This window comes from Bombina bombina, chromosome 4 (genome assembly GCF_027579735.1).
Source record: "Bombina bombina isolate aBomBom1 chromosome 4, aBomBom1.pri, whole genome shotgun sequence".
NCBI lineage: Eukaryota > Metazoa > Chordata > Amphibia > Anura > Bombinatoridae > Bombina > Bombina bombina.
This window is the reverse complement of record NC_069502.1, coordinates 21,441,767-21,468,283: the sequence shown is the minus strand read 5'-3', so window position 1 is coordinate 21,468,283 and position 26,517 is coordinate 21,441,767. Positions and strand designations below refer to the sequence as shown.

General features: G+C 42.8%; 1 protein-coding gene across 1 annotated transcript in view; it reads right to left on the bottom strand.

Moving 5' to 3' along the window:
- The window catches only part of LOC128656803 (uncharacterized), a 262,897-nt gene that overhangs the window by 220,227 nt on the left and 16,153 nt on the right, over window positions 1-26,517 (bottom strand). The window contains exon 2 of the mRNA XM_053710962.1: window positions 13,670-13,796. Within this exon, the coding sequence (XP_053566937.1) occupies window positions 13,670-13,796 (127 nt within the window). The remainder of the gene's footprint in view (window positions 1-13,669; window positions 13,797-26,517) is intronic.

The following is a 26,517-nucleotide window of genomic DNA, read 5'->3' as shown; positions in this document are numbered from 1 at the left end:
GAGGTGGTCTGTGGGCTGTTTTTGACCATTATCATCCTTCATCTTTGCCTCTCCAATATTTTACTTGACCTGCCACTTCTGGCCTTAAGAAGAACTGTGACTGTGGTCTTCCATTTCCTCACTATGTTCCTCACAGTGGACACTGACAACTTAAATCTCTGCGATAGCTTTTTCTAGCCTTCCCCTAAACCATAATGTTGAACAATCTTTGTTTTCAGGTCATTTGAGAGTTGTTTTGAGGTCCCCATGTTGCCACTCTGCAGAGGAGAGTCAAAGAGAACAACTTGCAATTGGCCACCTTAAATACCTTTTCTCATGATTGGATGCACCGGTCTATGAAGTTCAAGGCTTAATGGGCTCACCAAACCTATTGTGTGTTCCAATTAATCAGTGTTAGCTAGTTAAAGGTATTCAAATCAACAAAATGACAAGGGTGCCCGAATTTATGCACCTGTCTAATTTCGTTTTGATGCCTATTGCACATTTCTGTTAATCCAATAAACCTAATTTCACTACTGAAATATTACTGTTTCCTTCAGTTATTGCATAGATCAAAATGAAATTGCTGAATTGTCAGGTGTGCCTAAACTTTTGAATACGACTGTACCATATGAGAATATCCCTTTAAGCACAATAGGAAAAATACTCACATGATTTTGACTTACTATAATATATATAAGTGATGCGCTCAATAGATTGATATCAGAAGGGTCTGATGCAACTTGATTTCAATATGCCTGCCCCCCTCCCCTCCTTGTGACGTTGCCTTTGTGACTGCTGACTCACTGAATATGTACAGTGGGGCAAAAAAGGTATTTAGTCAGCAACCAATTGTGCAAGTTCTCCCACTTAAGAAGATGAGAGGCCTGTAATTTTCATCATAGCTATACCTCAACTATGAGACACAAAATGTGGAAACAAATCCAGACAATCACATTGTCTGATTTGGAAAGAATATATTTGCATGTTATGGTGGAAAATAAGTATTTGGTCACCTACAAACAAGCAAGATTTCTGGCTCTCACAGACCTGTATCTTCTTCTTTAAGAGGCTCCTCTGTCCTCCACTCATTACCTGTATTAATGGCACCTGTTTGAACTTGTTATCAGTATAAAAGACACCTGTCCACAACCTCAAACAGTCATACTCCAAACTCCACTATGGTGAAGACCAAAGAGCTGTTGAAGGACACCAGAAACAAAATTGTAGACCTGCACCAGGCTGGGAAGACTGGATCTGCAATAGGCAAGCAGCTTGGTGTAAAGAAATCAACTGTGGGAGCAATAATTAGAAAATGGAAGACATACAAGACCACTGATAATCTCCCTCGATCTTGGGCTCCATGCAAGATCTCACCCCGTGGGGTCAAAATGATCACAAGAACGGTAAACAAACATACCAAAACCACACGGGGGACCTAGTGAATGACCTGCAGAGAGCTGGGACCAACGTAACAAAGGCTACCATCAGTAATACACTACGCCGCCAGGGACTCAGATCCTGCAGTGCCAGACATGTCCCCCTGCTTAAGCCAGTACATGTATGGGCCCGTCTGAAGTATGCTAGAAAGCATTTGGATGATCCAGAAGTGGACTGGGAGAATGTCATATGGTCAGATGAAACCAAAGTAGAACTGTTTGGTAGAAACACAACTCGTTGTGTTTGGAGGAGAGAGAATGCTGAGTTGCAACCAAAGAACACAATAACTACTGTGAAGCATGGGGTGGCAACATCATGCTTTGGGGCTGTTTCTCTGCAAAAGGAACAGGATGACTGATCTGTGTACATGAAAGAATGAATGGGGCCAGGTATTGTGAGATTTTGAGTGCAAACCTCCTTCCATCAGCAAGGGCATTGAAGATGAAACGTGGCTGGGTCTTTCAGCATGACAATGATCCCAAACACACCGCCCGGGCAACGAAGGAGTGGCTTCGTAAGAAGCATTTCAAGGCCCTGGAGTGGCCTAGCCAGTCTCCAGATCTCAACCCCATAGAAAACCTTTGGAGGGAGTTGAAAGTCCGTGTTGCCCAGCGACAGCCCCAAAACATCACTGCTCTAGAGGAGATCTGCATGCAGGAATGGGCCAACATACCAGCAACAGTGTGTGACAACCTTGTGAAGACTTACAGAAAACGTTTGACCTCTGTCATTGCCAACAAAGGATATATAATACAAAGTATTGAGATGAACTTTTGATATTGACCAAATACTTATTTTCCACCATAATTTGCAAATAAATTCTTTCCAAATCAGACAATGCGATTGTCTGGATTTGTTTCCACATTTTGTCTCTCATAGTTGAGGTATACCTATGATGAAAATTACAGGCCTCTCTCATCTTCTTAAGTGGGAGAACTTGCACAATTGGTGGCTGACTAAATACTTTTTTGCCCCACTGTATACGTACTATACTCTAATCACTGAGCTATTGTTTTCACCTCACTCTCTAACTGCTTACAGACAGGAGGTCACTAACTGACATGCCTGACTCACTGAATATGTAAACGTACGTACTATACGCTAATCACTGAGCTACTGTTTTCCCCTCACTCTCTAACTGCTTACAGACAGGAAGATACTAACTGACATGCCTGACTCACTGAATATGTAAACGTACGTACTATACGCTATTCACTAAGCTATTGTTTTCCCGTCACTCCCTGACTAGTGGCCTACAGACAGGAAGATACTAACTGACATGCCAGACTCACTGAATATGTAAACGTACGTACTATACGCTAATCACTGAGCTATTGTTTTCCCCTCACTCCCTACAGACAGGAGGTCACTAACTGACATGCCTGACTCACTGAATATGTATACGTACGCACTATACGCTAATCACTGAGCTATTGTTTTCCCCTCACTCCCTACAGACAGGAGGTCACTAACTGACATGCCTGACTCACTGAATATGTAAACGTACGTACTATACGCTAATCACTGAGCTATTGTTTTCCCCTCACTCTCTAACTGCTTACAGACAGGAGGTCACTAACTGACATGCCTGACTCACTGAATATGTATACGTACGTACTATACGCTAATCACTGAGCTATTGTTTTCCCCTCACTCCCTACAGACAGGAGGTCACTAACTGACATGCCTGACTCACTGAATATGTAAACGTACGTACTATACGCTAATCACTGAGCTATTGTTTTCCCCTCACTCCCTACAGACAGGAGGTCACTAACTGACATGCCTGACTCACTGAATATGTAAACGTACGTACTATACTCTAATCACTGAGCTATTGTTCTCCCCTCACTCTCTAACTAGCGGCCTACAGACAGGAGGACACTAACTGACATGCCTGACTCACTGAATATGTAAACGTACGTACTATACGCTAATCACTGAGCTACTGTTCTCCCCTCACTCCCTACAGACAGGAGGACACTAACTGACATGCCTGACTCACTGAATATGTAAACGTACGTACTATACGCTAATCACTGAGCTACTGTTCTCCCCTCACTCCCTACAGACAGGAGGACACTAACTGACATGCCTGACTCACTGAATATGTAAACGTACGTACTATACGCTAATCACTGAGCTACTGTTTTCCCCTCACTCTCTAACTGCTTACAGACAGGAAGATACTAACTGACATGCCTGACTCACTGAATATGTAAACGTACGTACTATACGCTAATCACTGAGCTATTGTTTCCCCTCACTCCCTACAGACAGGAAGATACTAACTGACATGCCTTACTCACTGAATATGTAAACGTACGTACTATACGCTAATCACTGAGCTATTGTTTTCCCCTCACTCCCTACAGACAGGAGGTCACTAACTGACATGCCTGACTCACTGAATATGTATACGTACGTACTATACGCTAATCACTGAGATATTGTTTTCCCCTCACTCCCTAACTAGCGGCCTACAGACAGGAAGATACTAACTGACATGCCTGACTCACGGAATATGTAAACGTACGTACTATACGCTAATCACTGAGCTATTGTTTTCCCCTCACTCCCTACAGACAGGAAGATACTAACTGACATGCCTGACTCACTGAATATGTAAACGTACGTACTATACGCTAATCACTGAGTTATTGTTTTCCCCTCACTCTCTAACTGCTTACAGACAGGAGGTCACTAACTGACATGCCTGACTCACTGAATATGTAAACGTACGTACTATACGCTAATCACTGAGCTATTGTTCTCCCCTCACTCCCTACAGACAGGAGGTCACTAACTGACATGCCTGACTCACTGAATATGTAAACGTACGTACTATACGCTAATCACTGAGCTATTGTTTTCCCCTCACTCCCTACAGACAGGAAGATACTAACTGACATGCCTGACTCACTGAATATGTAAACGTACGTACTATACGCTAATCACTGAGCTATTGTTTTCCCCTCACTCCCTACAGACAGGAAGATACTAACTGACATGCCTGACTCACTGAATATGTAAACGTACGTACTATACGCTAATCACTGAGATATTGTTTTCCCCTCACTCTCTAACTGCTTACAGACAGGAGGTCACTAACTGACATGCCTGACTCACTGAATATGTAAACGTACGTACTATACGCTAATCACTGAGCTATTGTTTTCCCCTCACTCCCTACAGACAGGAGGTCACTAACTGACATGCCTGACTCACTGAATATGTAAACGTACGTACTATACGCTAATCACTGAGCTATTGTTTTCCCCTCACTCCCTACAGACAGGAAGATACTAACTGACATGCCTGACTCACTGAATATGTAAACGTACGTACTATACGCTAATCACTGAGCTATTGTTTTCCCGTCACTCCCTGACTAGTGGCCTACAGACAGGAAGATACTAACTGACATGCCTGACTCACTGAATATGTAAACGTACGTACTATACGCTAATCACTGAGCTATTGTTTTCCCGTCACTCCCTACAGACAGGAGGTCACTAACTGACATGCCTGACTCACTGAATATGTAAACGTACGTACTATACGCTAATCACTGAGCTATTGTTTTCCCGTCACTCCCTAACTAGCGGCCTACAGACAGGAGGTCACTAACTGACATGCCTGACTCACTGAATATGTAAACGTACGTACTATACGCTAATCACTGAGCTATTGTTCTCCCCTCACTCCCTAACTAGCGGCCTACAGACAGGAGGTCACTAACTGACATGCCTGACTCACTGAATATGTAAACGTACGTACTATACGCTAATCACTAAGATATTGTTTTCCCCTCACTCCCTACAGACAGGAGGTCACTAACTGACATGCCTGACTCACTGAATATGTAAACTTACGTACTATACGCTAATCACTGAGATATTGTTTTCCCCTCACTCCCTACAGACAGGAGGTCACTAACTGACATGCCTGACTCACTGAATATGTAAACGTACGTACTATACGCTAATCACTGAGATATTGTTTTCCCCTCACTCCCTACAGACAGGAGGTCACTAACTGACATGCCTGACTCACTGAATATGTATACGTACGTACTATACTCTAATCACTGAGCTATTGTTCTCCCCTCACTCCCTACAGACAGGAGGTCACTAACTGACATGCCTGACTCACTGAATATGTAAACGTACGTACTATACGCTAATCACTGAGTTATTGTTTTCCCCTCACTCTCTAACTGCTTACAGACAGGAGGTCACTAACTGACATGCCTGACTCACTGAATATGTAAACGTACGTACTATACGCTAATCACTGAGATATTGTTTTCCCCTCACTCTCTAACTGCTTACAGACAGGAGGTCACTAACTGACATGCCTGACTCACTGAATATGTAAACGTACGTACTATACGCTAATCACTGAGCTATTGTTTTACCGTCACTCCCTAACTAGCGGCCTACAGACAGGAAGTCACTAACTGACATGCCTGACTCACTGAATATGTAAACGTACGTACTATACGCTAATCACTGAGCTACTGTTTTCCCCTCACTCCCTGACTAGTGGCCTACAGACAGGAAGATACTAACTGACATGCCTGACTCACTGAATATGTAAACGTACGTACTATACGCTAATCACTGAGCTATTGTTCTCCCCTCACTCCCTACAGACAGGAAGTCACTAACTGACATGCCTGACTCACTGAATATGTAAACGTACGTACTATACTCTAATCACTGAGCTATTGTTTTCCCCTCACTCCCTACAGACAGGAGGTCACTAACTGACATGCCTGACTCACTGAATATGTAAACGTACGTACTATACGCTAATCACTGAGCTATTGTTTTCCCCTCACTCCCTACAGACAGGAGGTCACTAACTGACATGCCTGACTCACTGAATATGTAAACTTACGTACTATACGCTAATCACTGAGCTATTGTTTTCCCCTCACTCCCTACAGACAGGAGGTCACTAACTGACATGTCTGACTCACTGAATATGTAAACGTACGTACTATACGCTAATCACTGAGCTATTGTTTTCCCCTCACTCTCTAAATGCTTACAGACAGGAGGTCACTAACTGACATGCCTGACTCACTGAATATGTATACGTACGTACTATACGCTAATCACTGAGCTATTGTTTTCCCCTCACTCCCTACAGACAGGAGGTCACTAACTGACATGCCTGACTCACTGAATATGTAAACGTACGTACTATACGCTAATCACTGAGCTATTGTTTTCCCCTCACTCTCTAACTGCTTACAGACAGGAGGTCACTAACTGACATGCCTGACTCACTGAATATGTAACGTACGTACTATACGCTAATCACTGAGCTATTGTTTTCCCGTCACTCCCTAACTAGTGGCCTACAGACAGGAAGTCACTAACTGACATGCCTGACTCACTGAATATGTATACGTACGTACTATACGCTAATCACTGAGCTACTGTTTTCCCCTCACTCTCTAACTGCTTACAGACAGGAGGTCACTAACTGACATGCCTGACTCACTGAATATGTAAACTTACGTACTATACGCTAATCACTGAGCTATTGTTTTCCCCTCACTCCCTACAGACAGGAGGTCACTAACTGACATGCCTGACTCACTGAATATGTATACGTACGTACTATACGCTAATCACTGAGCTATTGTTTTCCCCTCACTCCCTAACTAGCGGCCTACAGACAGGAAGTCACTAACTGACATGCCTGACTCACTGAATATGTATACGTACGTACTATACGCTAATCACTGAGCTATTGTTTTCCCCTCACTCCCTACAGACAGGAAGATACTAACTGACATGCCTGACTCACTGAATATGTATACGTACGTACTATACGCTAATCACTGAGCTATTGTTTTCCCCTCACTCCCTACAGACAGGAGGTCACTAACTGACATGCCTGACTCACTGAATATGTATACGTACGTACTATACGCTAATCACTGAGCTATTGTTTTCCCCTCACTCCCTACAGACAGGAGGTCACTAACTGACATGCCTGACTCACTGAATATGTATACGTACGTACTATACGCTAATCACTGAGCTATTGTTTTCCCCTCACTCCCTACAGACAGGAGGTCACTAACTGACATGCCTGAGTCACTGAATATGTATACGTACGTACTATACTCTAATCACTGAGCTATTGTTTTCCCCTCACTCCCTACAGACAGGAGGTCACTAACTGACATGCCTGACTCACTGAATATGTATACGTACGTACTATACTCTAATCACTGAGCTATTGTTTTCCCCTCACTCCCTGACTAGCGGCTTACAGACAGGAGGTCACTAACTGACATGCCTGACTCACTGAATATGTATACGTACGTACTATACGCTAATCACTGAGCTATTGTTCTCCCCTCACTCCCTACAGACAGGAGGTCACTAACTGACATGCCTGACTCACTGAATATGTAAACGTACGTACTATACGCTAATCACTGAGCTATTGTTTTCCCCTCACTCCCTAACTAGCGGCCTACAGACAGGAAGATACTAACTGACATGCCTGACTCACTGAATATGTAAACTTACGTACTATACGCTAATCACTGAGCTATTGTTCTCCCCTCACTCCCTACAGACAGGAGGTCACTAACTGACATGCCTGACTCACTGAATATGTATACGTACGTACTATACGCTAATCACTGAGATATTGTTTTCCCCTCACTCTCTAACTGCTTACAGACAGGAGGTCACTAACTGACATGCCTGACTCACTGAATATGTAAACGTACGTACTATACGCTAATCACTGAGCTATTGTTTTCCCCTCACTCCCTACAGACAGGAGGTCACTAACTGACATGCCTGACTCACTGAATATGTATACGTACGTACTATACGCTAATCACTAAGCTATTGTTTTCCCGTCACTCCCTAACTAGTGGCCTACAGACAGGAAGATACTAACTGACATGCCTGACTCACTGAATATGTATACGTACGTACTATACTCTACTCACTGAGATATTGTTTTCCCCTCACTCCCTACAGACAGGAGGTCACTAACTGAAATGCCTGACTCACTGAATATGTAAACGTACGTACTATACGCTAATCACTGAGCTATTGTTTTCCCGTCACTCCCTACAGACAGGAGGTCACTAACTGACATGCCTGACTCACTGAATATGTAAACGTACGTACTATACGCTAATCACTGAGCTATTGTTTTCCCCTCACTCTCTAACTGCTTACAGACAGGAGGACACTAACTGACATGCCTGACTCACTGAATATGTAAACGTACGTACTATACGCTAATCACTAAGCTATTGTTTTCCCGTCACTCCCTACAGACAGGAGGTCACTAACTGACATGCCTGACTCACTGAATATGTAAACGTACGTACTATACGCTAATCACTGAGCTATTGTTTTCCCCTCACTCTCTAACTGCTTACAGACAGGAGGACACTAACTGACATGCCTGACTCACTGAATATGTAAACGTACGTACTATACGCTAATCACTAAGCTATTGTTTTCCCGTCACTCCCTAACTAGTGGCCTACAGACAGGAAGATACTAACTGACATGCCTGACTCACTGAATATGTATACGTACGTACTATACTCTACTCACTGAGATATTGTTTTCCCCTCACTCCCTACAGACAGGAGGTCACTAACTGAAATGCCTGACTCACTGAATATGTAAACGTACGTACTATACGCTAATCACTGAGCTATTGTTTTCCCGTCACTCCCTACAGACAGGAGGTCACTAACTGACATGCCTGACTCACTGAATATGTAAACGTACGTACTATACGCTAATCACTGAGCTATTGTTTTCCCCTCACTCTCTAACTGCTTACAGACAGGAGGACACTAACTGACATGCCTGACTCACTGAATATGTAAACGTACGTACTATACGCTAATCACTGAGTTATTGTTTTCCCCTCACTCTCTAACTGCTTACAGACAGGAGGTCACTAACTGACATGCCTGACTCACTGAATATGTAAACGTACGTACTATACGCTAATCACTGAGCTATTGTTTTCCCCTCACTCCCTACAGACAGGAGGTCACTAACTGACATGCCTGACTCACTGAATATGTAAACGTACGTACTATACGCTAATCACTGAGCTATTGTTTTCCCCTCACTCCCTGACTAGCGGCCTACAGACAGGAAGATACTAACGGACATGCCTGACTCACTGAATATGTAAACGTACGTACTATACGCTAATCACTGAGATATTGTTTTCCCCTCACTCCCTACAGACAGGAGGTCACTAACTGACATGCCTGACTCACTGAATATGTATACGTACGTACTATACGCTAATCACTGAGATATTGTTCTCCCCTCACTCCCTACAGACAGGAGGTCACTAACTGACATGCCTGACTCACTGAATATGTATACGTACGTACTATACGCTAATCACTAAGCTATTGTTTTCCCGTCACTCCCTAACTAGTGGCCTACAGACAGGAAGTCACTAACTGACATGCCTGACTCACTGAATATGTATACGTACGTACTATACGCTAATCACTGAGATATTGTTTTCCCCTCACTCCCTACAGACAGGAGGTCACTAACTGACATGCCTGACTCACTGAATATGTAAACGTACGTACTATACGCTAATCACTGAGCTATTGTTTTCCCCGTCACTCCCTGACTAGCGGCTTACAGACAGGAGGTCACTAACTGACATGCCTGACTCACTGAATATGTAAACGTACGTACTATACGCTAATCACTAAGCTATTGTTTTCCCCTCACTCCCTACAGACAGGAAGATACTAACTGACATGCCTGACTCACTGAATATGTAAACGTACGTACTATACGCTAATCACTGAGCTATTGTTTTCCCCTCACTCTCTAACTGCTTACAGACAGGAGGTCACTAACTGACATGCCTGACTCACTGAATATGTAAACGTACGTACTATACGCTAATCACTGAGTTATTGTTTTCCCGTCACTCCCTACAGACAGGAGGTCACTAACTGACATGCCTGACTCACTGAATATGTAAACGTACGTACTATACGCTAATCACTGAGCTATTGTTTTCCCGTCACTCCCTAACTAGCGGCCTACAGACAGGAGGTCACTAACTGACATGCCTGACTCACTGAATATGTAAACGTACGTACTATACGCTAATCACTGAGCTATTGTTTTCCCGTCACTCCCTAACTAGCGGCCTACAGACAGGAGGTCACTAACTGACATGCCTGACTCACTGAATATGTATACGTACGTACTATACGCTAATCACTGAGCTATTGTTCTCCGCTCACTCCCTACAGACAGGAGGACACTAACTGACATGCCTGACTCACTGAATATGTAAACGTACGTACTATACGCTAATCACTGAGCTATTGTTCTCCCCTCACTCCCTACAGACAGGAGGACACTAACTGACATGCCTGACTCACTGAATATGTAAACGTACGTACTATACGCTAATCACTGAGCTATTGTTTTCCCCTCACTCTCTAACTGCTTACAGACAGGAGGACACTAACTGACATGCCTGACTCACTGAATATGTAAACGTACGTACTATACGCTAATCACTGAGCTATTGTTTTCCCATCACTCCCTAACTAGCGGCCTACAGACAGGAAGATACTAACTGACATGCCTGACTCACTGAATATGTAAACGTACGTACTATACGCTAATCACTGAGCTATTGTTCTCCCCTCACTCCCTACAGACAGGAGGACACTAACTGACATGCCTGACTCACTGAATATGTAAACGTACGTACTATACGCTAATCACTGAGCTATTGTTTTCCCCTCACTCTCTAACTGCTTACAGACAGGAAGTCACTAACTGACATGCCTGACTCACTGAATATGTAAACGTACGTACTATACGCTAATTACTGAGCTATTGTTTTCCCGTCACTCCCTACAGACAGGAGGTCACTAACTGACATGCCTGACTCACTGAATATGTAAACGTACGTACTATACGCTAATCACTGAGCTATTGTTCTCCCCTCACTCCTTACAGACAGGAAGATACTAACTGACATGCCTGACTCACTGAATATGTATACGTACGTACTATACGCTAATCACTGAGTTATTGTTTTCCCCTCACTCTCTAACTGCTTACAGACAGGAGGTCACTAACTGACATGCCTGACTCACTGAATATGTATACGTACGTACTATACGCTAATCACTGAGCTATTGTTTTCCCCTCACTCCCTACAGACAGGAGGTCACTAACTGACATGCCTGACTCACTGAATATGTAAACGTACGTACTATACGCGAATCACTGAGCTATTGTTTTCCCATCACTCCCTAACTAGCGGCCTACAGACAGGAAGATACTAACTGACATGCCTGACTCACTGAATATGTAAACGTACGTACTATACGCTAATCACTGAGCTATTGTTCTCCCCTCACTCCCTAACTAGCGGCCTACAGACAGGAGGTCACTAACTGACATGCCTGACTCACTGAATATGTAAACGTACGTACTATACGCTAATCACTGAGCTATTGTTCTCCCCTCACTCCCTAACTAGCGGCCTACAGACAGGAGGTCACTAACTGACATGCCTGACTCACTGAATATGTAAACGTACGTACTATACTCTAATCACTGAGATATTGTTTTCCCCTCACTCCCTACAGACAGGAGGTCACTAACTGACATGCCTGACTCACTGAATATGTAAACGTACGTACTATACTCTAATCACTGAGCTATTGTTTTCCCCTCACTCCCTACAGACAGGAGGTCACTAACTGACATGCCTGAGTCACTGAATATGTAAACGTACGTACTATACGCTAATCACTAAGCTATTGTTTTCCCGTCACTCCCTAACTAGTGGCCTACAGACAGGAAGTCACTAACTGACATGCCTGACTCACTGAATATGTAAACGTACGTACTATACGCTAATCACTGAGATATTGTTTTCCCGTCACTCTCTAACTGCTTACAGACAGGAGGTCACTAACTGACATGCCTGACTCACTGAATATGTAAACGTACGTACTATACGCTAATCACTGAGATATTGTTTTCCCGTCACTCCCTACAGACAGGAGGTCACTAACTGACATGCCTGACTCACTGAATATGTAAACGTACGTACTATACGCTAATCACTGAGATATTGTTTTCCCGTCACTCCCTACAGACAGGAGGTCACTAACTGACATGCCTGACTCACTCATGATGGAGCTGTTATTAATAATATGAAGTTTGCTGAGGAACTGTAGTTTGTTTTATTTATAAAAAGAACAGGAGAGATGCACACAAATCAGCCTGGATTCCACTGAGGTGGTAAAGGTTGGAAACTGTTGGTAAGATAAAAATTCTTGATAGACTTTAATGGAGATAAAAACCTTTACCACTTCAATGGAAACGATCCCCATGTGCGTCTTCTCTGCTGGGAAATATAGGATAGAGTTAAAACAGCTACAATTGTTTCTGATCTCAGAGGGGCCGATAACCTTGTTCACATTCTTAAAGCGAAAGGAAATTAAAAAATTTTCTTTCATGATTTAGATAGACTAGCAATTTTAAACAACTTTCTAATTTACTTCTTTTATGAAATTTGCTTTATTCTCTTGATAATCTTTGCTGAAAAGCATATATGGATATGCTCAGAAGCTGCTGATTGGTGACTGCACATACTGTAGATGCCCTGTGTGATTGGCTCACCCAGGTGCATTCCTATGTCTTCAACAAAGAATATCTAAAGAATGAATAAAATGAAATAATTGAAGTAAATTGGAATGCTGATTAAAATAATATTCTTTGACTCATGAAAGAAAAAAATTGGGTTTAATGTTCCTTTAAGGGGGATGAGTAGAAGAAAGATATGGAACTTGCTATGGGCGCTATAAATATGTAGTGATGCCCGTGTTACTGTCTCTTCATGACATTTCTCTGAAATATTTTTGATACTTTTTGGTGGTTTATTCTTATTGTCCATTGCAGAACTTATGTTGCTCTCTTGGGTTCTATTCTGTCCCCAGGATGTACTGAGATGAATCCCACACTAGTGGGTACGAGACAGTTATGGGTAGTGGAACATATGATGATCCTACACGTGTGTAAATGTGATTGTGTGTGTGCGTGTGGCACTGCTGACAGATATGTAACAGCTCACTCCTTAATGAGAGATCTTCCTGGTCTTCTGTAGATGTCTCTAGCTATTTATGGTTAAACAAGAGAATACAGACCCCAGTTACCCATGGCCTGCAGAGCAGAATGAATCTCACGCATCACATTCCTGTACAGCTCTTTCTGCCAGTCCTCCAGATGCCGCCATTCCTCTGAAGAGAAGCAGGCCGCCACATCATGGAACGTCACCAGGGCCTAGGGCAGCAAGAGACAGGACATGGTTGTGACTAGGAGCGCAGCATCTACTAAGCTAAGTGGCTTTTATCTAATTAGGGCTGTGTGCGGCTTTCTCCTCCTGCTACAAGTGAGCATATTGCGCTGGGGCTAAGCAGTTTTCGTGCCTGACCGTCAGCACATAAAGGGTTACGTATTATACCCTCAGTCTTGCTACAATGGTCACTTGAGTTTCCTACTGAATAAGCTGTTTCTGTACCGCTGGACGGTGGTCACACGGTGCTCACAGACAAATGACAACATTCACTCCTCAAAGCTGAGCACCGTCTGCCAATCAGATCAGCCCACAATCATATACTCTTTACAAAACCATAAAGTGCAAGAAGCCATGTGACAGTATACTCACAGAGACACTCGCTATACTCAGTACTAATGTCTAATGACAGTATACTCACAGAGACACTCGCTATACTCAGTACAAATGTCTAATGACAGTATACTCACAGAGACACTCGCTATACTCAGTACTGATGTCTAATGACAGTATACTCACAGAGACACTCGCTATACTCAGTACAAATGTCTAATGACAGTATACTCACAGAGACACTCGCTATACTCAGTACTGATGTCTAATGACAGTATACTCACAGAGACACTCACTATACTCAGTACTGATGTCTAATGACAGTATACTCACAGAGACACTCGCTATACTCAGTACTGATGTCTAATGACAGTATACTCACAGAGACACTCGCTATACTCAGTACTGATGTCTAATGACAGTATACTCACAGAGACACTCGCTATACTCAGTACTGATGTCTAATGACAGTATACTCACAGAGACACTCGCAATACACAGTACTGATGTCTAATGACAGTATATTCACAGAGACACTCGCTATACTCAGTACTGAAGTCTAATGACAGTATACTCACAGAGACACTCGCTATACTCAGTACTGATGTCTTTTGACAGTATACTCACAGAGACACTCGCTATACTCAGTACTGAAGTCTAATGACAGTATACTCACAGAGACACTCGCTATACTCAGTACTAATGTCTAATGACAGTATACTCACAGAGACACTCGCTATACTCAGTACAAATGTCTAATGACAGTATACTCACAGAGACACTCGCTATACTCAGTACTGATGTCTAATGACAGTATACTCACAGAGACACTCGCTATACTCAGTACAAATGTCTAATGACAGTATACTCACAGAGACACTCGCTATACTCAGTACTGATGTCTAATGACAGTATACTCACAGAGACACTCACTATACTCAGTACTGATGTCTAATGACAGTATACTCACAGAGACACTCGCTATACTCAGTACTGATGTCTAATGACAGTATACTCACAGAGACACTCGCTATACTCAGTACTGATGTCTAATGACAGTATACTCACAGAGACACTCGCTATACACAGTACTGATGTCTAATGACAGTATATTCACAGAGACACTCGCTATACTCAGTACTGAAGTCTAATGACAGTATACTCACAGAGACACTCGCTATACTCAGTACTGATGTCTAATGACAATATACTCACAGAGACACTCGCTATACTCAGTACAAATGTCTAATGACAGTATACTCACAGAGACACTCGCTATACTCAGTACTGATGTCTAATGACAGTATACTCACAGAGAGACTTGCTATACTCAGTACTGATATCTAATGACAGTATACTCACAGAGACACTCGCTATACTCAGTACAAATGTCTAATGACAGTATACTCACAGAGACACTCGCTATACTCAGTACAAATGTCTAATGACAGTATACTCACAGAGACACTCGCTATACTCAGTACTGATGTCTAATAACAGTATACTCACAGAGACACTCGCTATACTCAGTACAAATGTCTAATGACAGTATACTCACAGAGACACTCGCTATACTCAGTACAAATGTCTAATGACACTATACTCACAGAGACACTCGCTATACTCAGTACTGATGTCTAATGACAGTATACTCACAGAGACACTCGCTATACTCAGAACTGATGTCTAATGACAGTATACTCACAGAGACACTCACTATACTCAGCACAAATGTCTAATGACAGAATACTCACAGAGACACTCGCTATACTCAATACTGATGTCTAATGACAGTATACTCACAGAGACACTCGCTATACTCAGTACAAATGTCTAATGACAGTATACTCACAGAGACACTCGCTATACTCAGTACTGATGTCTAATGACAGTATATTCACAGAGACACTCGCTATACTCAGTACTGAAATCTAATGACAGTATACTCACAGAGACACTCGCTATACTCAGTACTGATGTCTAATGACAGTATACTCACAGAGACACTCGCTATACTCAGTACTGAAGTCTAATGACAGTATACTCACAGAGACACTCGCTATACTCAGTACAAATGTCTAATGACAGTATACTCACAGAGACACTCGCTATACTCAGTACTGATGTCTAATGACAGTATACTCACAGAGACACTCGCTATACTCAGTACTGATGTCTAATGACAGTATACTCACAGAGACACTCGCTATACTCAGTACTGATGTCTAATGACAGTATACTCACAGAGACACTCGCTATACTCAGTACTGATGTCTAATGACAGTATACTCACAGAGACACTCGCTATACTCAGTACAAATGTCTAATGACGGTATACTCACAGAGACACTCGCTATACTCAGTACTGATGTCTAATGACAGTATACTCACAGAGACACTCGCTACACTCAGTACTAAAGTCTAATGACAGTATACTCACAGAGACACTCGCTATACTCAGTACTGATGTCTAATGACAGTATACTCACGGAGACACTCGCTATACTCAGTACTGAAGTCTAATGACAGTATACTCACAGAGACACTCGCTATACTCACTACTGATATCTAATGACAGTATACTCACAGAGACACTTGCTATACTCAGTACAAATGTCTAATGACAGTATACTCATAGAGACACTCGCTATACTCAGTACAAATGTCTAATGACAGTATACTCACAGAGACACTCGCTATACTCAGTACTGATGTCTAATGACAGTATACTCACAGAGACACTCGCTATACTCAGTACAAATGTCTAATGACGGTATACTCACAGAGACACTCGCTATACTCAGTACTGATGTCTAATGACAGTATACTCACAGAGACACTCGCTACACTCAGTACTAAAGTCTAATGACAGTATACTCACAGAGACACTCGCTATACTCAGTACTGATGTCTAATGACAGTATACTCACGGAGACACTCGCTATACTCAGTACTGAAGTCTAATGACAGTATACTCACAGAGACACTCGCTATACTCAGTACTGATATCTAATGACAGTATACTCACAGAGACACTTGCTATACTCAGTACTGATGTCTAATGACAGTATACTCATAGAGACACTCGCTATACTCAGTACAAATGTCTAATGACAGTATACTCACAGAGACACTCGCTATACTCAGTACTGATGTCTAATGACAGTATATTCAGAGACACTCGCTATACTCAGTACTGATGTCTAATGACAGTATACTCACAGAGACACTCGCTATACTCAGTACAAATGTCTAATGACAGTATACTCACAGAGACACTCGCTACACTCAGTACTAAAGTCTAATGACAGTATACTCATAGAGACACTCGCTATACTCAGTACTGATGTCTAATGACAGTATACTCACAGAGACACTCGCTATACTCAGTACTGAAGTCTAATGACAGTATACTCACAGAGACACTCGCTATACTCAGCACGGATGTCTAATGACAGTATACTCACAGAGACACTCGCTATACTCAGCACGGATGTCTAATGACAGTATACTCACAGAGACACTCACTATCCTCAGTACTGAAGTCTAATGACAGTATACTCACAGAGACACTCACTATCCTCAGTACGGATGTCTGACCGTATACTCACAGAGACACTGACTATCCTCAGTACTGATGTCTAATGACAGTATACTCACAGAGACACTCACTATCCTCAGTACTGAAGTCTAATGACAGTATACTCACAGCACAGAGAAACTCACTATCCTCAGTACTGAAGTCTAATGACAGTATACTCACAGCACAGAGAAACTCACTATCCTCTGTTACTAAGTAGCTCTCTGTTACAAGTAGCTCTCTGTTACTAAGTAGCTCTCTGTTACTAAGTAGCTCTCTGTTACTAAGTAGCTCTCTGATATTAAGTAGCTCTCTGTTACTAAGTAGCTCTCTGTTACTAAGTAGCTCTCTGTTACAAGTAGCTCTCTGTTACAAGTAGCTCTCTGTTACCAAGTAGCTCTCTGTTACCAAGTAGCTTTCTGTTACCAAGTAGCTCTCTGATACTAAGTAGCTCTCTGTTACCAAGTAGCTCTCTGTTACCAAGTAGCTCTCTGTTACTAAGTAGCTCTCTGATACAAGTAGCTCTTTGTTACTAAGTAGCTCTCTGTTACTAAGTAGCTCTCTGTTACTAAGTAGCTCTCTTTTACAAGTAGCTCTCTTTTACAAGTAGCTCTCTGTTACCAAGTAGCTCTCTGTTACCAAGTAGCTCTCTGTTACCAAGTAGCTCTCTGATACTAAGTAGCTCTCTGTTACCAAGTAGCTCTCTGTTACCAAGTAGCTCTCTGTTAACAAGTAGCTCTCTGTTAACAAGTAGCTCTCTGATACCAAGTAGCTCTCTGATACTAAGTAGCTCTCTGCTACTAAGTAGCTCTCTGATACTAAGTAGCTCTCTCTTACAAGTAGCTCTCTGTTACAAGTAGCTCTCTGTTACAAGTAGCTCTCTGTTACTAAGTAGCTCTCTGTTACTAAGTAGCTCTCTGTTACAAGTAGCTCTCTGTTACTAAGTAGCTCTCTGTTACAAGTAGCTCTCTGTTACTAAGTAGCTCTCTGTTACAAGTAGCTCTCTGTTACAAGTAGCTCTCTGTTACTAAGTAGCTCTCTGTTACTAAGTAGCTCTCTGTTACTAAGTAGCTCTCTGTTACTAAGTAGCTCTCTTTTACAAGTAGCTCTCTGTTACAAGTAGCTCTCTGTTACAAGTAGCTCTCTGTTACTAAGTAGCTCTCTGTTACTAAGTAGCTCTCTGTTACTAAGTAGCTCTCTGTTACTAAGTAGCTCTCTGTTACTAAGTAGCTCTCTGTTACTAAGTACCTCTCTGTTACTAAGTAGCGGAGTTACTCACTGAATCAATATTCACAATGCTTCTAATCCTACTTTATCTCATCTCTCTACAGGTATGTCTTCCTGCTTCTGCCTCCCTGACTGCTTTTAAACGCCCCTTTAATTTCTGCTAGAATTCCCTGGTATGTCTTCCTACTTCTGCCTCCCTGACTGCTTTTAAACGCCCCTTTAATTTCTGCTAGATTCCTCTGGTATGTTTTCCTGCTTCTGCCTCCCTGACTGCTTTTAAACGCCCCTTTAATTTCTGCTAGATTCCTCTAGTTTGTCTTCCTACTTCTGCCTCCCTGACTGCTTTTAAACGCCCCTTTAATTTCTGCTAGAATTCCCTGGTATGTCTTCCTACTTCTGCCTCCCTGACTGCTTTTAAACGCCACTTTAATTTCTGCTAGTATTCCCCGGTAACCATTCCTGTCTCCATTCTGCCTACTTGTAATCATTGTCTCAGATACTGCCTGACTAATACATCCTGCTCCCCCCCTCTAATTATTATTATTATTATACTTTATTTATGAAGCGCCAACATATTCCGCAGCGCTGTCCATGGATACAATTCATTTAAATAAAACAATGATATAAAACTTGTAAAAGACAGGACAACATTTGCAAACACATACAGGAGGGATTGAGGGCCCTATTCCCGTGGGAACTTACAATCAGGGGCGAAACTACAGGTGGTGCAGAGGTCGCAGGTGCGACTGGGCCCCTGAGGGTGGGGGCCCAGCTTTAAAAAATAAAAACGTTAACATACCACTGCATGCACTGATATCATGTGAGTGTGACATGTCTACAGGGGTTAGTGTTTCTGTTATACCCATTGGTGTTTATGTGTGTGTGTGTATGTATGTGACAGTGTGTGCATTTATGCATGTATATGTGTTTGTGTATGTTTGTGGAACCAGCAAATTACAGACCTTGTTACTACAGCATGGGGGGGGGGGGCAGGGGGTAAACAGTGTCACTATACAGTACCACTATATATAGTATGGGGGGTGGACCATGTCACTGAATACTGTGGTCACTTTATAAAGTACTGGGCGGGTAGGGTCAGGCCAGCCATCTCACCGGCAGATTACAGACTGTGTCACTAACTTACTATATACAGTACTGGGGGGTTAAATAGTGTCACTATATATATATTCAGTAATAGGGGGTCAGACCATCTCACAGACTGTGGGCTCAGGGTACCTCCTTTTGCAGACATGTAATCTGATTCTCATTTTTTTCTGTGTTAAATGTAAAAAAAAATATATGTATTAAATTCACCTTTTTTTTGGAGGGGGGAGGGGTGGTGGGGGGCCCCTTCTTAAATTCTTGCACCTGGGCCCTGTGGTTTCTAGTTACGCCTCTGCTTACAATCTAGAAGGGTAGGAGGTTGAGAAATAGGAGTTGAGGACTGCAAGATTGAGAAAGATGTTAATGCAGAGTTAGAGGAGGGAAATGTTAGGTAAGTGAAGTTAATTTATTATTAAGTTGGGTGGTCGGCTTCTCTGAACAGAAAAGTCTTCTGGGAACATTTAAAGGAAGAAAGATTAGGGCAAAGCCTGAAAGCACGAGGGAGAGTGTTCCAGAGGGTAGGTGCTGCACGGGGGAGAGTGTTCAAGAGGGTAGGCGCTGCACGAGGGAGAGTGTTCCAGAGGGTAGGCGCTGAACGAGGGAGAGTGTTCCAGAGGGTAGGCGCTGCACCAGGGAGAGTGTTCCAGAGGGTAGGCGCTGCACCAGGGAGAGTGTTCCAGAGGGTAGGCGCTGCACGAGGGAGAGTGTTCCAGAGGGTAGGCGCTGCATGAGGGAGAGTGTTCCAGAGGGTAGGCGCTGCACGAGGGAGAGTGTTCCAGAGGGTAGGCGCTGCACGAGGGAGAGTGTTCCAGAGGGTAGGCGCTGCACGAGGGAGAGAGTGTTCTTGAGGGTAGGCGCTGCACGAGGGAGAGTGTTCCAGAGGGTAGATGCTGCACGACAGAAGTCCTGCAGTCTAGCATGAGAGGAGGTGATAGTCGTGGATGCAAGGAGCAGGTAATTGTTGGATCTTAGTGGACGGGCTGGAGTATACTTGTGTATTAGAGAGGATAGGTAGAGGGGAGCGGCGTTGGTGAGAGCTTTGTATGTAAGGGTGAGAATTTCGAATTTAATTCTGCTGTGAATGGGGAGCCAATGAAGGGACTCGCAGAGAGGTGCAGCAGATACAGAGCGACGGGAAAGGTGGATCAGCCTGGTAGAGGCATTTAGGATGGATTGAAGGGGGGAGAGGCGGGAAAGAGGAAGGCCAGTGAGAAGGTTATTGCAGTAGTCAAGTCGGGAAATAACAAGGGAGTGGATTATTTCTTTGTGTTGTCAGCGCTCAGAAAAGGGCGAATTTTGGAAATATTGCGTAGATGGTTGCGGCAGGATGTAGAAAGAGATTGGATATAGGGGACGAAGGATAGATTTGAGTCAAGTGTGACTCCCAGGCAGCGGACTTGGGGCGATGGGGAAATGGTGATGCCGTCAACAGGGATAGAGAAGTCACAATTCGGCGTAGAGCTTGAGGGGGGGAATAAGAAGGAGCTCAGTCTTGGACATGTTAATCTTTAGGTGGTGAGAGGCCATCCAGGAAGAAATACCAGATAAGCAGTCGCTGACATGAGAAAGGACAAAGGGAGAGAGAGCAGGGGTGGAGAGGTAGATATGGGTGTCATCAGCATAGAGGTGATATTTGAAGCCATAACTGTTGGTAAGTTTACCCAGCTAGGAAGTGTAGAAGGAGAAGAGTAGAGGACCCAGAACAGATCCTTGAGGTACTCCAACAGACAGAGGCATAGGAGAGGAGACCATGAGGCGCACCCTTTGAAGGAAGTGTCAGTGCATCCACTACTTCCGCCTGAACATCCCTGGACCTGGACAGGTATCTGGGAAGTTTCTTGTTTAGATGAGAGGCCATGAGATCTATCTCTGGAAGCCCCCACATCTGAACAATCTGAGAAAACACATCTGGATGGAGAGACCACTCCCCTGGATGTAAAGTCTGGCGGCTGAGATAATCCGCCTCCCAATTGTCTACGCCTGGGATATGCACCGCAGATATTAGACAGGAGCTGGATTCCGCCCAGGCAAGTATCCGAGATACTTCTTTCATAGCTTGGGGACTGTGAGTCCCACCCTGATGATTGACATAAGCCACAGTTGTGATATTGTCCGTCTGAAAACAAATGAACGGTTCTCTCTTTAGTAGAGGCCAGAACTGAAGAGCCCTGAGAATTGCACGGAGTTCTAAAATATTTATTGGTAATTTTGCCTCTTGAGATTTCCAAACCCCTTGTGCTGTCAGAGATCCCCAAACAGCTCCCCAACCTGAAAGACTCGCATCTGTTGTGATCACAGTCCAGGTTGGTCGAACAAAAGAAGCCCCTTGAACCAAACAATGGTGATCTATCCACCATGTCAGAGAGTGTCATACATTGGGATTCAAGGATATTAATTGTGATATCTTTGTATAATCCCTGCACCATAGATTTAGCATACAAAGCTGTAGAGGTCTCATGTGAAAACGAGCAAAGGGGATTGCGTCCGATGCTGCAGTCATGAGACCTAAAACTTCTATGCACATAGCCACTGAAGGGAATGACTGAGACTGAAGGTGCCGGCAGGCTGCAACCAAATTTAAACGTCTCTTGTCTGTTAGAGACAGAGTCATGGACACTATAATCTATCTGGAAGCCTAAAAAGGTGACCCTTGTCTGAGGAATCAAGAAACTTTTTGGTAAATTGATCCTCCAACCATTTTCCGAAGAAACAACACTAGTTGATTTGTGTGAGATTCTGCAGTATGTAAAGACTGAGCTAGTACCAAGATATCGTCCAAATAAGGAAACACCGCAATACCCTGTTCTCTGATTACAGATAGTAGGGCACCCAGAACCTTTGAAAAGATTCTTGGAGCTGTTGCTAGGCCAAATGGAAGAGCAACAAATTGGTAGTGCTTGTCTAGAAAAGAGAATCTCAGAAACTGAAAATGTTCTGGATGAATCGGAATATGAAGGTATGCATCCTGCAAGTCTATTGTGGACATATAATGTCCTTGCTGAACAAAAGGCAGAATAGTCCTTATAGTCACTATCTTGAAAGTTGGTACTCTTACATAACGATTCAAAATTTTCAGATCCAGAACTGGTCTGAACAAATTTTCTTTCTTTGGTACAATGAATAGGTTTGAATAAAACCCCAAACCTTGTTCCTGAAGAGGAACTGGCATGATTACCCCTGAAGACTCCAGGTCTGAAACACACTTCAGAAAAGCCTGAGCTTTTACTGGATTTACAGGGATGCGTGAGAGAAAAAATCTTCTCACAGGAGGTCTTACTTTGAATCCTATTCGATACCCTTGAGAGACAATGCTCTGAATCCAATGATTTTGGACAGATTTTATCCAACAATCCTTGAAAAACCTTAATCTGCCCCCTACCAGCTGAGCTGGAATGAGGGCCGCACCTTCATGCGGACTTAGGGGCAGACTTTGGTTTCCTAAATGGCTTGGATTTATTCCAATTTGAGGAAGGCTTCCAACTGGAAGCAGATTCCTTGGGAGGAGGATTGAGTTTTTGTTCCTTATTCTGAAGAAAGGAACGAAAACGGTGAGAAGCCTTAGATTTACCTTAGATTTTTTTATCCTGAGGCAAAAAAAAACTCCTTTTCCTCCAGTGATAGTTGAAATAATAGAATCCAACTGAGAACCAAATAAATTATTACCTTGGAAAGAAAGAGATAGTAATCTAGATTTAGATGCCATATCAGCATTCCAAGATTTAAGCCATAAAGCTCTTCTAGCTAATACAGCTAAAGACATGGATCTAACATCAATTTTGATTATATCAAAAATTGCATCACAGGGGGGCGGAGCCAGCTTCAATGGCAGACAGACGTGTTTTTATGAAGCTCCTCATTTACAGCTATAATTGCACGATATAATTTATCTATAAGGGACATAAATCTTTTCCTTACTAACTCAGATAATACGTGCAGTCTCCTGAACTCCTGAGAACGCTAAAAAGGGATTAATCTATGAACATAAGTCCGAGCTATCTCCCTAAACTACGCCATGTGGTCTCCTCAGGAGATGCCTAACACGGCTGTTATGGAGGCTATAAACTCATGGGAGCAGCACATTTGGTTTCTCATAGAGGGGCACTTTCAGGCCATGAAGAAGGATATCATGCTTTTGATCTCTGCTTTTGCGCCACCATCAGAATATCAAGCAGCGGATACCGAATTTATTATTTATGGCAGGTCCTCTGCCCCAGCAGATTTTGATGCAGAGGCGATAAAGCACAGCGGAACCCTCACTGCACACGGCGACATACCGCCTAAGCCGACGCTAGTTCCAGACAAGCACTCACCTAAACCTTGTGTTAATGGACCTAACCTGGGAAGGTAGAAGCATCCCTATCGCAGGCCCGTAGAGGTGTCTAATCTTTTGAACCCCGGAAGTCTTGGAGAGGGTCCCCAGATGCATGCGAGACCAACACAGCTCCCTATTACACACAAGTCAGCCGCGAATTCCCAGTCCCTCCCTGAGGGTATTTTACGCAACGCTCTAGGATTCCATGGCCCAGATGGTGACCCGATTAAAGAAACAACAGGACTTACAGTTTTCCTAGCTGCGACCGCACCGCAATGGAGTGGCAGAGCACAACCTTTCATCAGGCTTAGATGTGTAGTCGGAGTGGGCTAAAGTAGCGGTAAGACCGGTCAGCGGAGCTAGCAAGCCCTCAGTACTCAGAATACGCTGCTCCCCTGACACAGAAATGTCTCTATGGCCGTAAAAGACTACCAGCATCCAGATGTTTGGACATTGAGGTCAGTTGGTGTGGGATAGGCCCCCTGGCAGAGGCCAAACGTGGACTGCTGTTAAAGAGTTTGATGACTTTATCTTTCTGCGCAATTTATAACATAGGGGCATAGTCTCCCACACGCATGTTTATGAGACATTCCTTTACAAATACAGTTAATGTTATGCTCAATAGTTTTACAGTTTGTTAGGTTATTATTGGCTTATCTCTATATACATTTTTGATTTATAAAGATATTTCATGTGTGCTTCAAGAGACTGGGTATACTATCATGATGCTCTTGACTATGGGACACAACATGCTCCCTAGCTAAGAATCATTGTTATGTTAAAGGGTACAAGTTAGTATCATTCTAGTATACTTCCTACGATCCATGTATTTTAGATATAAGACAGTATTCGTTGCCCTTTTACTATCATAGTCAAACCGGGTTACTTTAACATGTATACTGTATGACGCCATATTGATGGAGGAAGTATGTTTTATTACTTATCCACTTAGTTATAGGACTTATACTATTCTTATGTACCTAGGTTGTTCTATATTGATTGGGCTGCTAGTCAGCCACAGTAATGTCTACACTATTTTTATGTACCTAGGTTGTTCAGCATTTAATGTAATCATATTTAGCCACAGTAATGTCCACTAATAGTGAATATTTACTTCTAATTTATTTGTTGCTCTAACTGCGTATACTGTTCTCTGGACTCCAGCCATACCTATAGTACCGCTTTCTTCTTAGACTCTTACAGGCCTCAACTGAACTACCTATGCTTGGCTCACCAGTTACAGATATGTCTATAAAGCCATAGTTCTACAGGAAATTTATTTTTTGAGTTTGGCCTCAGGTTTATCCTGAAGGGTACTGGCCTTGATTAAGACCATTTATAACAGGCCACTCTGGTTCTGTCTGCATTTATGCCGTCATACTGAATGAGAAAGTATCCAGGGTATAATTCTGATCCACATTAGTCTATTATTATAACCCCTTCCTAATTTAGTATACTGTAATGCTATAACTAACACATATGACCCTTAAACTTGTGTTTTTTATATACTGTCCATATTCCTATACTCACCACATTACATAACATATTAGGAGCAAGATAGGGGAACTTTTGCTCTTGACCCTGGGGTATAGGGCCCATGCCCCTAAGTCAGAGCTATAATTTACAAGATGGTTTTTAGCGCCTTATTTCTGGTTTGTAGTGACCTATTCACAGTTTCCAGTGACCTATTTACAGTCTGTTAGCCGTAGTTTCTTGATGGATGGTCACCTACCTATAACCTCGGTTCCATATATACTCCTATTTGTTTACTATTTGTAACACATTTTGCAGTATCATACTGTATACTCATTGTCCTATGCTGTACCGAGGTCATCTAAAGCCTATACAGATAGTTTAGTACTGTGGATCACAATGATAGTTTTAGTATCCTTAACTACATATATTATTGCACTATTAGCGACTGTAAGTCATAGCATACTCTCTACCTTAGACTTATGGCTACCCGTTATTGAACACAAATCTGTGTTGTTCTAATACATATCCTGCTTACTTCCCTGCAGGCTTGTTTATTTCTAGGTGAAAAGTGTTATACTTAGATTCATTACTATGTCTTAGATTGTAGTGTTTAACACTGTGCAGTTTAATGTTGATATTGAATATTCCATGTGATTTACTGTGTACCCCACATTCT